The sequence below is a fragment of the Meriones unguiculatus genome, chromosome 8 (genome assembly GCF_030254825.1).
Source record: "Meriones unguiculatus strain TT.TT164.6M chromosome 8, Bangor_MerUng_6.1, whole genome shotgun sequence".
NCBI classification, from domain to species: domain Eukaryota; kingdom Metazoa; phylum Chordata; class Mammalia; order Rodentia; family Muridae; genus Meriones; species Meriones unguiculatus.
The window spans coordinates 1,907,372-1,922,448 of NC_083356.1; the positions used below are offsets into that span (position 1 = coordinate 1,907,372).

The 15,077-nt window shown below is 55.3% G+C and overlaps 1 protein-coding gene across 1 annotated transcript; it reads left to right on the forward strand.

Moving 5' to 3' along the window:
• The first annotated feature begins 6,423 nt into the window (after positions 1-6,423).
• Krt85 (keratin 85) lies at positions 6,424-13,534 on the forward strand. Its single transcript, XM_021627799.2, has 9 exons — positions 6,424-6,843; positions 8,746-8,954; positions 9,418-9,478; positions 9,607-9,702; positions 10,345-10,509; positions 10,756-10,881; positions 11,264-11,484; positions 12,171-12,202; positions 12,583-13,534. The coding sequence occupies exons 1-9, from the start codon at positions 6,424-6,426 to the stop codon at positions 12,774-12,776; spliced, it is 1,524 nt and encodes a 507-aa protein (XP_021483474.1). The 3' UTR covers positions 12,777-13,534.
• The last annotated feature ends 1,543 nt before the right edge of the window (positions 13,535-15,077 follow it).

Genomic DNA, 15,077 nt, shown 5'->3' on the forward strand with positions numbered 1-15,077 from the left:
TCCACCAGCAACACGCACACCCTGTCAAAGCAAAGGCAGAGGAGCGGAGACAGGCGTGCTGCGTGAGAGCAGAGAGGGTCCCTGCAGGAGCTCCCGCTGCTCTGACCCGGAGGCCTGGGCCCTTCAGAGTGAAGACAAGTGAGGTGGTGGGGAGACCGTGCGATGAGGGAGCGGGGACAGGGTGACAGAGGTGCCTGACTAGCTGTGAGAGGCGGCCCTGCCCCCTTACAGTCTTCAGAATGTGCACAGATGTTGAAAACAAAATGGCAGCCTCCTCTGGAGGCGGCAATGGACCCAGAGGTGGCAAAGGAGACTGGAACTGTCCACCTGCAGTCCCAGAATTAGGAGGTTGAGGAAGTAGGTCTGAGGCTAGCCTGAACTATACAAACACTTCAAGGGAAACCTAGGCCAGATACAAGGTTTTCCACCCACGTGTGCGTGTCTGTGGGTGTGTGCACGCGTGTGTATAAATGAATACACATATACTCTAGGTCTAGGTAGAAAGAGAAATATTTATTACCTACGTTGCATTGCCAAATAAGTTTAAATAAACTTTGCATTTTTGTTTGTTACCGTGGGGTGCGCCTGTGGTGGTCGGAGGGCCCCTGTGGAGTCTGCTCTCTCCCTAGTCTTTACTTGGATTCGGGGGAGTCAGACTCGGGTCAGCAGGCCGGCACGGCGAGCCGCTGGGCCATCTCACCACCTCCTGAGAAATATTTTCAAACATTCAGGGAATCTAAGAAAACCAGAAAAATCTAAGAAAAACAGAGGCTACCATCAGGAAGACCAGAAGGAGAACAAACGGTAAAGCCATAGGCTTAAACGTTAATAGACGGTCATGACCCCCACAGGCCAAGCCTGGTGCCGGGGGTGTGAACTCTCCTCTCTGCTTCTGGCTGACAGGGGCACCGCTGGCTGTCGCTGGACGTTCAGGAGTCTGCGGGGAGCACACTCATGCCAAGGTGTGCCTGGAGCACTTAGCTCGCCTGCACTCTGGCACCCGCTGCGGGCTGCACGAGAACCCGGATGTTCCGGAGGCCACGTCTGCATCATTGTTGTTATTATTGTTGTTGTTGTTGTTAGCGAGAACAGCAGCCCCACTGCTGCAGTCTCATCCACGGTGGACGTCAGGTGGGCGTGACATCTGAGGACCGCTTCCAGCTCCCAAAGTTGGCATCATGGGCAGCTCCAGACACTTCTTGGCCTTCCCTGATCGGCCCTGAGCTTCAGGCAAGCCAACTGAGGGCGTTTGCTGCCCTCTGCTGGCCACCAGCTCCAGAGGCATGTGCTGCAGAGTCCGAGGCAGATGGCTGGAAACTTGGGCATCTTTCAAAAGCATTTTCCCCAGCAAACTTGTATTTAGGCCACACATACCATATTAATCACTAAAAACCCTACAGAAGACTCCTTCCTCGCTCTCAGTGACATGGCATGGCTGTGTTTACACACCCCTGTCTCCCCAGCGGGCTTTGTCCACAGAGGTGCTCACAGCACTCCGGGGCAAGAAGGCATGAGAGTGAGGCTTTAAGTCCTGCAGTTTTCACACAGGCCCGACCTCCAGGCCAGGGGTCTACAGCTGCGCACAAGTAGCATTTCCTGCCCACCTTCAACTATTTGAGACAGCTGTTCATTGGTATACAGCTGGCCAACAGATAAGCACCTACTAAATTCTCAGAGCAACTGTAAGTGCTAGGGACCCCACCGAAGACTGGCAAAATGCCTGCTCCCAGCTGGCTTCTTTGGGGTTGAGGGGAGGATACACAAAAGCAGATACACAGACGGTGTGGGTTATACAGTACATTAGAACGGTTTTAGGTGCTAAAAGAATAAAGATCAGGGTTGGGCAGATGGCTCGGTGGAAAAGTGTTTGCCATGTGGACAGAAGGACGTAAGTTTGGATCTTCAGCACCACGTAAAAAGTAGGGTGTGGTCACAAACATCTCCAACCGCAGCGCAACAGGGCAGAGACAGGTCAATCTGCAGAGCTCTTCGGCCAAAACAAGCTGTGAAGAGACCGTGCTTTGGAAAACAGGAGAGAGAACAGCTAAGGAAGGTAACTGAAGTTGGCCTTTGACCTCCACAAGCTCACACATGGGTATGTGCTGCTGCTACACACGCACACAGATGCACAGACACATATGATCACACACACACACACACAGTGATCAGAGCAAGATAAGCCAGATGGAGGCAGCCCTAAGACAGCAGAGCAGGTTACCATTTTTGAAAGATGACGCGGAAGGGTGACATTTGCACAAAATATCCACAAGAAGCGATGGAGCAAGCCTGTGGACAAGAAGAGAGCAGTGAGGACAGAGGAAGGCCGTGCAGATGCTGAGACAGGCATGTGCCGGTCACGGTCAAGGGTCAGTGTGGGTTCTGAGACAGAGGGGAGAGCCGTGTGGAGGCAAAGGGACGGGCGGAGCAAGGCCTTGCCACCTGCTCCTCAGACTCCTCAGGAGCCTCTGGGATGTCAGAGCAGGCAAAGGACACAGCCCAGCAGCAGGGGGGCGGGTGACACAGCTCGTCTGTTCTCCAGCTAAATGCAAGATTAGCTGCACAGCTGTTTTCTGGGTCCACGGTTCAGCCAGACACGGCACCTGCGCCGAACGTTGCAGGCCTTTCCTTGTACTGGGTTGTGTTGTCAGCAAGCAAATTCTACAGCATCTTGTAGAAGGGACCGGAGTGTCTTTGGGTTTTGTTATCCAGGGTTCCTGGACCAATCTCCCGTGGATACCCGGGAATGATCCCATGGCAAACCCTTCAGAACCACTAATGTGGCCCAGATCTGAGACTAGAGGCTCTGCTGTCAGAGCAGCTGCAGGAGCAGGACGGCCACTGTTGGGAGGATTTGAGGATGGAGTAAAGGGGCAGCCTTGAAGGACAGCCTGGGAGAGAACAGGGTCTCTCGGAGCTCCTGGAGGGAGAACCATGAGAAAGGAGTGGGCACAGGGCAGGGAGCTGCTTGGCCAGCAGGCAGGAGACTAGCCTGTGCTGTCCCAGGGAGGGACGGTTGCTCTTCCAGCTGCTCCCAATTGCTCTGGCCCTAATTTTGCCCTGCTGGTTTCTGAGACTCACCAGGATCTGTAAAGAGTCACAGGGGACAAGAATCTCTTTAAAGAGGGGTCCCAGCCATGAGCATTTGGTAGAGATTTGGAGCCATAGTTAAAGTGGTCAGGAAAAGTGTTTTTAAAAGCCATTCCCAAGGTGAGCCAGATGTCCCAGGGCCCCTATCGCCATACCTGGGATGGGCCTTGTCTGTGGAGGACCTTCCAGGGCTGACCCAGGAGAAGGCAGCCAGGCAGATGCACATGTAGAGATGGTAGGATCAGCAGGTGCCCCCAGGACCAAGCAGAGCAGGGCCAGGGAAGCGTTGGTGCTCACCTGCCTTCTGATACATCAAAGAAGGCTTCCTGTAAGTGGAGGATTCCAAGCCCAGAGGAAGAGGCTAGAGCAAAGGGAGGCAGTGAGACCCGGAGCACCCAGCCCTGATAGGAGGAGGAGGAGAGGGCCAAGCAGGGAAAGAAGGTATGAGCACCTGGGCCTCCGAATCCCACAGGTGTAAGCGCCGGAGCCTGCGAATGGCTCAGAATGAGCCTCAGAAGCTAGGAGCCTCAGGGTAGGCAGGGCCTTTTTCATGCGGTTAGCTTTTGAAGGCTTCCTAGAAACGGCCTCTTACAAGCATTTCAAATTAAAAGATAGATAGTCGTGGATTCTTGAGTGGAAGTTCTAACACCGGGTGGGTCTTAAAAGATGGGAGACCAGGAGGGATCAGGACCAAAACCTGGAGGAGACAGCTCTTCTGGAACATTCCAGGCAAAGGTGTAACTGCGCAGAAGTAGAGGGAAGGGCACAGTGCAGAGACTCCAGCACGGAGGCGGGCAGTGACTGATGGAGAGGACAATGGGGAGACCAGCTCCCACCTGTCCTCAGAGCTCCTGACCCGTGACAGCAGAGATTGGGTGATGGGGAGGATCAGGTGTGGTGCTGTGGGTCCCCTCTTTCTCCCTCACAGCAGGCGTCTGGGTCCCTCCAAGACAGCTGTCCCAGACTGCCTATCCTCTCAGCTGTTCACACCCTCTGCGCTCCTGGGGTCAGCACTGAGGACAGGCCTTCCTGCCCCCTCTGTCTTCTACCCAGCCAGTCCACCCAGAGCTTTGTGGGGGCAGCTTCCCTGAGCAAGCAGCCAGGCAGGGAGCTCAGCGCTACAGTGGGAAGGGGCTGAGGCAGAGACAGCACTCTTTCCCTGCACCCCAAGACCTTGACCCTTGCACACCTACACAGCTGCTCCCGTCATCCTTCTCCTCCTGCCCGGGCCCAGGAGATCTGCCCTGAGACAGTGGACAACCAGGCCCTTCCCTGACCTCAGTGCCCAGGCTGGTTCTGGGTGATGATGAGAAACGGAGAAAGACAAAGCCATTCTGCAGCCCCTCAGACAGCAGAGGTGAATCTGACTCAATAAGCAAGTCGGCTTCCAAGCACCCGTTCTCAGCTGCCCCAGAGGCCCCTCTGCCTTCAGCGCAAGCTCCAGGTCTGCACAAGAGAAACAAGTTTACTGTCCAAGCCCTGGACCCAGGCGGCCCGGCCCCACACAGGGCTAGAAGCTGGGAGTCATCCCCTCTGCTCCCCCCAAAACAGCCTCTCCCTCCACCCCCAGGCTCCACCCCAAGTTTTTATAAGAGTGAAATCAGGCCGAGGAAACATTAAACACAGCCTTGAAAGGGTAAAGAAGTTGTGAATGTGCAAAGGAGGCGAAAGCTCAGGGTGGGGCCGGACCAGGCCCACACAGCTGGGGGTGGGGTGGGGATGTTTCCGCCAGGGGGCAACTGCTCTTCCCTTGCACAGATCTTTATGATTTGCTACTCGCCTCCACTGACGAGGAGGGTTAAGACAGACTCAAACTGTGGACAGGAACAGGAGGTTCCTAGGGAGGTTAGGAGCTTCCAAAGACGCAGCTAGAAAGGGTCCGAGCTGAACTGGGTCTTACGGCTTTGACCCACAGCCCCTGCTGCTAACCCGTTGCTTTCTCCTGAGGGACCACTATTGGAATTCCTTTAGGACCAGCTGGCAAAGCTAGGGTGTCCCTCACCAGCTGTCCAAAGCCTGTCCACCTCTGTAATGAATCAGATGGGTATAGGACAGCTGTTCATCCACCTAACGCCAGGTGAAGGCCAGAGGTTGCCGGGCCGGGGTGAGAGGGCAGACCCAGGGCAGAGGGCAAGGCATGTTAACGTGGGACTATTTGGTTTGCCAGCCCTTCTTCCCTCAGGATCTGCTCCCTCCGTGGCTACAGAGCCTCCCTGGAGGCAGGGACCACATCCTTGCTGTCTGTGCTCCATAAACATCAGGGGAACAGCATCATTATCCTAATAGTGGCCCAAGGACACACAGGGAGAAGGGGTGTCAGAAGGCTGTGCTTCCCAGAGGCCCCCAGGAGACAGAAATCCAGGGTCTTCTGACAAGAGTGGGCCACCACTCCTTCGCTATCTCTGTACATTCTCAGCAGGCTCAGAGCAGACCTGGAGAGCCCGCAGTACTGGACAGTGGGCGGACAGGCTCGCTGTGCTGGCCAGCCATCTTGGAAGGGGCACACCCTCAAAAGATGTGTTTCTTCTTCAAGAACACACAGAATGGGCCTGGAGCAAGCTCGGTTACCTCAAGGCCGAGTGCACCTTTCCGTCTTAGCCACATGGAAGAAAGTGGCTGAGAGGAGTTTCTCTGCTACCCACAAGTGGTCATTATGTGGCCACTGAAACTTCAGTGGTTTGCGCTTTTGCTGGGTGAGAAAGACAGGCTCTGGACCACAGCTCTCTGGGCTGGAATCCAGAGCGTTCCCAGGGACCGTCTGCTCCAGCCCATTTTCCTAAGAACGCTTGGTTAAAGCGATCCCTCTGGTCCCGGGCGACAGTGACGGACGTGAGGATGTGCCTGTGTAGGGCCAGGTGGCAGTGCTGGGGCATCCTGGGTTGCAGCCAACCTGAGGCTCTGCTCTTGCTTCTACAGCCCCCCCTCCCCACCCTCCAGACCTGGCCACCCCCAGATTGTTATGGAGTTCAAATCCGTCTCCAGGTGTGGGTTGAGGCCCTCTCAGAGAGACCGTGTGAAAATTAATTACTTAATGTGTGTCAGGAGCTTTGAAGATGAAAAGTGCTGGGCAGTGGTCCCAATAACATCTTCAAGCCTTTCCAGGCTGAGTCGCCTCTGAGCTCACCTTTAAGACCAGTCCGTGAGGAGTTGCTGGCAACCTCCCCACGCCTATAAACAACATAAAATGGCTTTTCACTGCTTTTACACAGCCAACCCCAGCTCTCCTCGCCAATAAAAGGACCGCAGAGGATCAGAGAGACCCAAAGGATTGCAGTTCCCACACTCGGCAGCCGACACCAAATCCCACGGCCACCGAGACCCCGTCCGGCTCACATCATGTCCTGTCGCTCCTACAGGATCAGCCCAGGATGTGGCATTACCAGAAACTTCAGCTCCTGCTCTGCGGTGGCCCCCAAAACCGGCAGCCGCTGCTGCATCAGCGCTGCACCCTTCCGAGGAGTGTCCTGCTACCGGGGACTGACCGGCTTCAGCAGCCGGAGCCTCTGCAACCCGAGCCCCTGTGGGCCACGCATGGCTGTTGGAGGCTTCCGCTCCGGCTCCTGCGGACGCAGCTTTGGGTACCGCTCAGGGGGCGTCTGCGGGCCCAGCCCCCCCTGCATCACCAGCGTCTCCGTCAACGAGAGCCTGCTCACACCCCTCAACCTGGAGATTGACCCCAATGCTCAGTGCGTGAAGCATGAGGAGAAGGAGCAGATCAAGTGCCTCAACAGCAAGTTTGCTGCCTTCATCGACAAGGTGCGTGTGGCCTGTGATGGCCCAGAGCAGCCCTCAGCTCTCACCTCTCCTTGGGGAGACAAATTGGCCGGCAGGTTACGGACAGGAGAGGGGAGGAAATGAACGCCCACATACATGGGCAGACCCATTGCCTTCGCTTGGAAAGTTCACGATGCAGTCTAGAAATTGATTCTGTGGTTTGAAGTGTGTGTGTTCCCGGGCATGTGTATGCGCACACACACAGGTGCTTGTCTGAGAACAATGTGAAAAGCCAAAGTGTGTCCCTGAAAGCCTGGCTGGGGCTAAGGGTAGGAAACACGAGGACAATGGCATGGTGGCTTGTGCCTAGGCAGCGTGGGAAGTAGAAGGAAGTGTCACATTGCCAGGGTCACACTGCCTCCCCGTGGGCTGGCCGTGACACTCAGAAGTGTGGCAGTCCGGGCAGGATACACCCTTGAACAGCAGGGCCTGCCCCACGGTTTATGTGATAATTTGGGAGCTTGGCTGTGGAACACACAGGCCAGGAGCAAGCACCCGGTAATGGTCAATGGTCACTGTCTCATTTCCACAGAGAGTGGTGGAGGAGGCATGGCAGCTAACCGTGCCGGGGCCAGGCACAATGAGGGAGGGGCCAGTCTGGCAGGGCGCCCATCAGCCCGCAAACCATCAAAGCTGGCAGCCGCCTCCTAAGGGCTGTGGGGAGGGAGGGTAAAAGCCAAAGCAGGGCCGGTGTCAGATTCTCAAGACCACGGGAATGACATTCCTGATGCGTTTCTTTAGTGACCGTAAAAAGTCTTCAGATTCACTCTGGGGATAGCTTAATACTCATACTAGCAAGTGGGAGAGCTCAGGGACAGAGCTCAGGGACAGAGCTCAGGGACAGAACTCAGGGACAGAGCTCAGGGACAGAGCATAGGGACAGAGCACAGGGACAGAGCTCAGGGACAGAGCTCAGGGACAGAGCTCAGGGACAGAGCTCAGGGACAGAGCTCAGGGACAGAGCTCAGGGACAGAGCTCAGGGACACTGCTCAGGGACAGAACTCAGGGACAGAGCTCAGGGACATGGTGGCCACTGAGGGCTGGCGATGAGTGGGACTGTCACTCCACCAGTGAGTGTGAGAGGCTCCCCTATCCTCAGGAGGGGGCTTCCCTGTCCACGATGTGAGGAAATGGCCTCTGCCTTCACACAGAATCATAAATGATGAACTTCATAGACACAGACGCAGGCAGACACAAACACAGAGATACAGACACAAGACCTTAGCCACAGACAGGCAAAGACATAGAAACAGAAATAAGCAAAGACGTTGGTAAAGATGGAAGCAGAGAAAGACAGGGACACAGGAAAAAATAAATGTCTTAGGCATAGAACAGACATCCATAGAGGTGCTGTGTATGTGTGTATGACATGGGGTGGCAGAGAGTGACACTGGAGATGTGTGTTGGGGATGGCTGAGGAACCGCTGGTGATTACAGTCTTTTTATCGACCTGCTGTCGCTGCTACATGCTGGCGTCTGCTCCAAACATTGGTGTGGACGAGCTAGCTCCGTCTTCGCGACTGGAACACTGTTATCACAGAAGTGAGACGTCAGAGGGTCAAGAGCTTGACCACTGCATGAGCAGAGCCGAACTGCAGCCAAAGTTCAGTGTGTTCAGCCAGCACGGCAGAGCAGAGAGCTCCAGCAAAGCGCACCACACACATAACACACACACAAGTACACACATACCACACATGCATACATACCACATACACAAACACACAGACACCTACCACATACAACACACAACATAACACACACAAAAATACTCACATACCACACATGCATAATACCACACACACACACACACACACACACACACACACACACACTTTCTAAACGCTCCCTGAGTCTTTTCTCTCCTTCCCCCCCTCCCCTGGCAGGTGCGCTTCCTGGAGCAGCAGAACAAGCTGCTGGAGACCAAGTGGCAGTTCTACCAGAACCAGAGATGCTGCGAGAGCAACTTGGAGCCGCTGTTCACCGGCTACATCGAGACGCTGAGGCGCGAGGCTGAGTGTGTGGAGGCTGATGGCGGGAGGCTGGCTGCTGAGCTCAACCACGTGCAGGATGCCATGGAGGGCTACAAGAAGAGGTGAGTGTGCTTGCCTCCAGGATGCTCGGTGCGTGGTGCGTGGGAAGCGGCTCCTGTGGGGTCTGCACCGGGCCTTGGAGAGTGTGCTCGGTGGAGCTGGTGAGTGAGAACGGGCCCCCGGAGAGAGGGCAGAAATCCGAGTGGCTGTCACCCTGTCTTCCCCACGTCCTGCTCTGGGCACGGGGCTGGGGGCTCTCCCCGACCACACAGTACTCTTTGATGCAAGGATGATTTCAGACTGGGGGTGAAATGTGCTACCCTCCTCCCCACCCCTACCCCCCAGGCCAAGGGCTTGTACAAGCCAGGCTGACACAAGACCTAGCCAGAGGCAATGCACACAGGTCACACAAAGCCAACACCACACGGGGAAAGGGTTAATCCCTGCCGTGACCCCTGGGAGAACTGAGCTAGGCGCTGAGGAAGGGTTGGAGATGTGGGCTCTGAGTTCTCGTCCTCCCCACAGGTATGAAGAGGAGGTGGCCCTGAGGGCTACGGCGGAGAACGAATTTGTGGTCCTAAAGAAGGTAAGGGTCCACGTGCAGGGCCGGAGGGCTCGAGCCACCTTTGCCGCCTCCGGGGGCGGTCACCATGCTGGCCGGGCCCCTTCCCATGGGCCTTCCCGCGAGCCTCCCTCCTCTCTGTGCCCTTGCAGGATGTGGACTGTGCCTACTTACGGAAATCAGACCTGGAGGCCAACGTGGAGGCCTTGGTGGAGGAGTCCAGCTTCCTGAAACGCCTCTACGAAGAGGTAGGGTCACTTGTCACATGCTGGCACGGCTGGCGAAAGGAGGCTCAGAGATGGGGGTCGGGTTCGGGTGCCGCATCTGTGCGTGCTCAACAGCGTGCTACATGGCTCTCACTCTCCCCCACACCATGCGAAGGCCCTGCTATCCGGCGGAGAGTGTTGGGTGTACACATGTACAGTGCAGCTGGGCTCACACGTGTAAGAATAATTGTATACGTGTGTGTGTGTGTGTGTGTGTGTGTGTGTGTGTGTGTGGCTTCTGTGCCTGTGGGCACCTCTACATGTTGCAGTGTGTCTGCAGGCCAGTGTGTAGATGGATGTGGAGGTGTCTGGGGATTCGAGGCGCAGAGGTCTACCCTGGACTAGTACTGTTTGTCGTCTGAGCCCAGCCCCTCTGCCTGCGTCTTCAGGTCAAGCCTCTCCCGTGCTTCTCCCATTTCCATTTTGGAGGCTGACCCCGGGTGACGATTAGGGCTTCTGGCTTTGTGTTCTTTGCTGTGTCTGTGTGGGAAAGGTGGTAGGGGCAGGAATCACGCACCTTCATCCGGAGCTCTACCCTGGAAGAGGATCCACACTGGCCCCATGAATGGGGCATCAGGCCTGGGAATGGCACTGAGTATGATACCCTTGGTGTTTACTCTGCAGGAGATCTGTGTTCTCCAAGCCCACATCTCAGACACCTCAGTCATCGTCAAGATGGACAACAGCCGGGACCTGAACATGGACTGCGTCGTGGCTGAGATCAAGGCTCAGTATGACGACATCGCCAGCCGCAGCCGGGCAGAGGCCGAGTCCTGGTACCGCACCAAGGTGAGTGGGCACCTCCTAGGTGTGATGTGGAGTCACTCAGGTGCCTGTTAGAACAGGGTTCTTTTCCCATGGGGCTGGTAATGAAAGGCCGGCTGACCTCAGGCTGGGGTAGCCGGCCAGGGCTGCTCCGTGGAAACATTGCGCAAGGTGAGCGTGGCACGAGATGCACATTTGTGGGTGTTATGCCGAGGGCACGGCTGTCCTACTGTGCCTCGTGAACGTCTGACCCCCGTCTCCAACCTCCAGTGCGAGGAGATGAAGGCCACGGTGATCCGGCACGGAGAGACCCTGCGCCGCACCAGGGAGGAGATCAATGAGCTGAACCGCGTGATCCAGAGGCTGACGGCTGAGATCGAGAATGCCAAGTTCCAGGTAGGTCTGATGAGCAATGAGCAGAGGCAGGCAGCATCACCAGGCCCTCTGCCCACTAGGATGAAATGGCATGGCTCAGCTTAAGCATGAGAGGAAGCAGGGACCTGGAGAGGAGGCAGGGTTTCCCCCATACCATACAGCGCTTACCCTGGGATGAGCCAGATCATTTCCCACAGAGATGCCCTTCCACAACCATGCCCGCCAGGAAAGAGATTCAGAAAAGCTCTCCCGTGCCCCCAGCCCCTTACTCAAGTTGCCAGCACCGTTAACTACCCGTCATGGCCTTCTCTAGCTCTCTTCCCCCACCCCATTCTCTAGGAGGAGCTAAGCTGTACCCGCACCCTTATCTTGTGCCAATGAAATGATCCTCTCCACCCCACAGCGTGCCAAGCTGGAGGCCGCAGTGGCTGAGGCAGAGCAGCAGGGAGAGGCCGCCCTCACTGATGCCCGCTGCAAGCTGGCTGAGCTGGAGGCTGCCCTGCAGAAGGCCAAGCAGGACATGGCCTGCCTGCTCAAGGAGTATCAGGAGGTGATGAACTCCAAGCTGGGGCTGGACATCGAGATCGCCACCTACAGGCGCCTGCTGGATGGCGAGGAGCAGAGGTGAGGGGGATTCATTTGAGGGACCAAACTGTCTTCATCATGCAAGCTGGCTAGGGCCTGTCAGTGCTTGGATACGGGGGAGAGAGCCCGGTCCCCCCTGTGAACTGTGTGACACCAGGCCAGGCTTCAGCAATCACGGTTACCTATCACATATGCTCTATGTCAAGTGCCCATTTATAATCCTCCATCCTGTCAGGTAAGCACCATTTTCCTATCCAAAGACAGAGGTGAATGGATTGGCTCAATGTTCAGCACCTTTGCCCAGGGCCACAAAGTTACTAAGCTGCAGAGCTGGGACCTGATGCTAGGTGCTGGGCTTCTAAAGCCCCGTTGTAGCTTCCCTTGAGGCTGGGCTGCTGTGTAATAAGGATGATGTTCTCTGTGGACACGGAGCTCTGCCTCATCCTCGCTATGAGCTCTACTGTCATTCAGCAGGCTCAGGCACTCTGATTGCAGGCAGTGTGTGGAAGTCCCTGATTCTCTTAACCAGGAGGGCTGGTCTCCATGAGATGGGAACTCATCAAAAAAAAGAAAGTGACCATTCCATGAGAATTTGGGGAGCCCTTCAAGCCTCTCAGAAGATAAATTCTACATAGAACAAAGGCTGACCTTGTCTGTCCCCATGCATCATTCTCAAGAAATCCAGCTCACTGCTTAGAACTAATGACACTTTCTTTTCCCCCTAGGCTGTGCGAGGGTGTGGGCTCTGTGAATGTCTGTAAGTATCTGCTGGAAATGCCCCCAAAAAAAACAGCTTTGGGGGTGGGCAAAGTTGACCGTGGAACTACCCCCACCCAATTGCCAATGTTGCCCAACTTTCTCAGTCTTTCCTCTTCTATAAGGACTCCTGGGGGGAAGGCTGTTCCAAAAAAATTGAGTGCCCCTTCCTGGTGGCCACCAGGAGCGTCAGTCCAGGGAAATGGGTTGAGGAATTCTCGTATCTCTCCAGATGGGCTGTGAGGTTGAAAGAGCAGGGCCTGTCACGTTAACACTGATCCCTTAAGGAAGAGGCGGGCCCTGCATGTGAAGCCCTCAGGGACCTGTGGGTGTGTGATACCACAGCCAGCCCCTCATCCCTCCCTGCTTCCCTTCCCACAGGTGTCAGCAGCTCCCGTGGAGGAGTCACATGTGGGGGTCTCACATCTGGCACAACCCCAGGGCGCCAGATTGTCTCTGGCCCCTCAGCCACCGGGGGCAGCATCACAGTGATGGCCCCTGACTCCTGCTCTCCTTGCCAGCCACGCACCTCCAGCTTCAGCTGTGGGAGCAGCCGCTCAGTGCGCTTTGCTTAGTTAGACCCAGGACCTCCAGCTGAGCCACCTGCCTGCCCCAGAGTGAAGTGGTGTGTGAATGGAAAGAGTGTGCTTGCTTCCAGAATCTTCCAGACGTTCCTGTAGGGGGAGAGAGTTCAGGGCCACTCTCCTCCACCTTCTCCTTTTAGGGAGATGTTTCTCAGTTCTCCTCTGGCTTCACTTTAGAAGGTCGTTCCCAGCCCTTCCCTCAACCCCAATCTGTCTTCAAATACTTACAACTGATTTGTTTCATTCACAAAGCTCTCCAGGACACCACTGGTCACTCAGGAGAGCTGAACAATAAAGCTTGGCCTTCTTGGGTCAAGGCATGATCCTAACCATCCAGCCATGACCCCCAAAACCAAGAACCAGAGGGAACTCCAACCCCCAGCATCTCCCACTTCTGACCCCAGGTATAGGGCCTCAGAGGCAGCAAGCACCTGCCTACCATTGGTTGGGTTTGCTGTCCTTCCTGACTGGCTGCCTTCCTTGGGGCAGCCTGCTCTGGCCAGACTCCTTGGGTTAGCTCCCAGGGCATAGTCTGCTCTCTGGGGAGTCCTACAACCTACCTGGCTAGGGAGCTTTGAACAGATCTTGCTGTTCAGGATGCCTTTGCACATTTCAGACTCCATACTTGCTCCAGGCCTAGCCTGCCTGTGCAGAAGAGAACTGTCCTAGCAAGAGCTGGTGGGGTGGAGACTGTTGTCACTTTCTGTCTATGGGTTCCTTGCCTTCTGGGTTGACCCATCTGTGTTTCAATAAATGCTTTTTTGATGCAAGTGTGTGTGATGGTTTGTGCCAGTGTCTCCCCTCCCTGGCTTTTTGCCTGCACCAGGCAACCTACCCCAGCTAGCCCCAAAGGCCTTATTCAGTCATCCCTGTGACTCCTCCTTTTCCTCTTCATTCCCAAGCCTGGTGCATTGTCCTCCTCTGTCCCTGCCAGGCTGGACACAGCCCCAGCTCCCCACCCCCGAAAATAAGCCATCCTGTTGTCCTAATCATTGTTACTGCTGCTGTGAGGAAACACGAAGGCCAAAACAACCTGGGAGGGAAGGAGGGAAGTTTCGTTTTGGTTTTTGTGGTTTGGTTTGGTTTGGTTTTGTGGGGGTGGATTGTACTTTAATATTGCTGCTCATCATAGAAGGAACTCTAACAGGGCAGGAACCTGGAGCAGGAGCTGACGCAGAGGCCATGGAGGGTGCTGATCACTGGCTTGCTCCTCAGAGCTTGCTTGGCCTGCTTTCTTGTAGAACCCAGGACCACCAGCCCAGGGATGGACCACCCGCCATGGGCTGAACCCATCAACCACTAATCAAGAAAATACCCTACAATCTTGCCTACAGCCCAAACTTAGGGAGGCATTTTCTCACTTGAGCTGCCTCCTTTTTGATGACTAGCTGTGTCAAACTGGCAAAAAATTAGCAAGCACACCTGACCCTTTGTCAGCTTAACATGCACAAACTTAGTAAGTCCCACACTCTTACAAATTCACACACATTAAAAATTCTGTTTCTTAAAAAAAAAAAAATCCAAGGTCTCTTTTAAAATCCAAACATCTCTCAGTCGGGCCCTATAAAATCAGAAATAAGTTAAATACTTTACCATTTCAAGAGAGAAGAACCAGGGCACAGTCAGAATCTGCACAAAGCAAAACCAGGCTCCAACTACATAAACAACGCGATGTCCAGTGTCTCGGGTCCACTCAGGAGCTCTGGCCCCTCCTGCGTCACTTCCCTGGCCCCACCCTCTGCACTCCCACACCTGTCTGTAGGCTCTGGCAGGCTCCACTCCACACCCACTGCTGTCCTTGATGACGGTGCTGGGGTCCCTTGCTGCAGCTGGGCTTCCCCTTGGCCAGTAGCCTCCCACGGCTGCGTTCAGAGACCCCAGCCCTGCCACACAGCACCCAGCCCCAGCTGCTCTCCATGACCCCTTCACGCCTCAGAACCAGCACCACCTGGGTAACTCAACGTTACCAAGTTGCTGCTTCTGGAGCACAGCAGAGACTCTTGGAAAACACTTCCCAGCAGCCTGGGCCTCCATGATGCTGGCCTCTTCTTAATCACAGCCCCAGCCGACCAGCATCAATTTTCCCATCCGAGCAAGGTTTCACTTTAGTGGTTCTGGACTCCAGTTAGTCACATCTCTTTAGCCCCAGCTGACCAGAACCACAGATTTTTCGCACAAAAGGCCCAGGAGAGTCTTTGCTTCCTTCTGTAACTTTACAAGCCAGGCCTTCATCGTCTGCTCTCAACATTCTCACCTTCCAAGCTCCTACAGAACAGTCCACTGAGCTCTCAA

Coding starts and splice junctions, on each gene's coding strand:
- Krt85 (XM_021627799.2), top strand. CDS start 6,424: ATGTCCTGTCGCTCCTACAGGATCAGCCCAGGATGTGGCATTACCAGA. Junction 8,955..9,417: donor ATGGAGGGCTACAAGAAGAG/GTGAGTGTGCTT, acceptor TCCTCCCCACAG/GTATGAAGAGGAGGTGGCCC. Junction 10,510..10,755: donor AGTCCTGGTACCGCACCAAG/GTGAGTGGGCAC, acceptor TCCAACCTCCAG/TGCGAGGAGATGAAGGCCAC.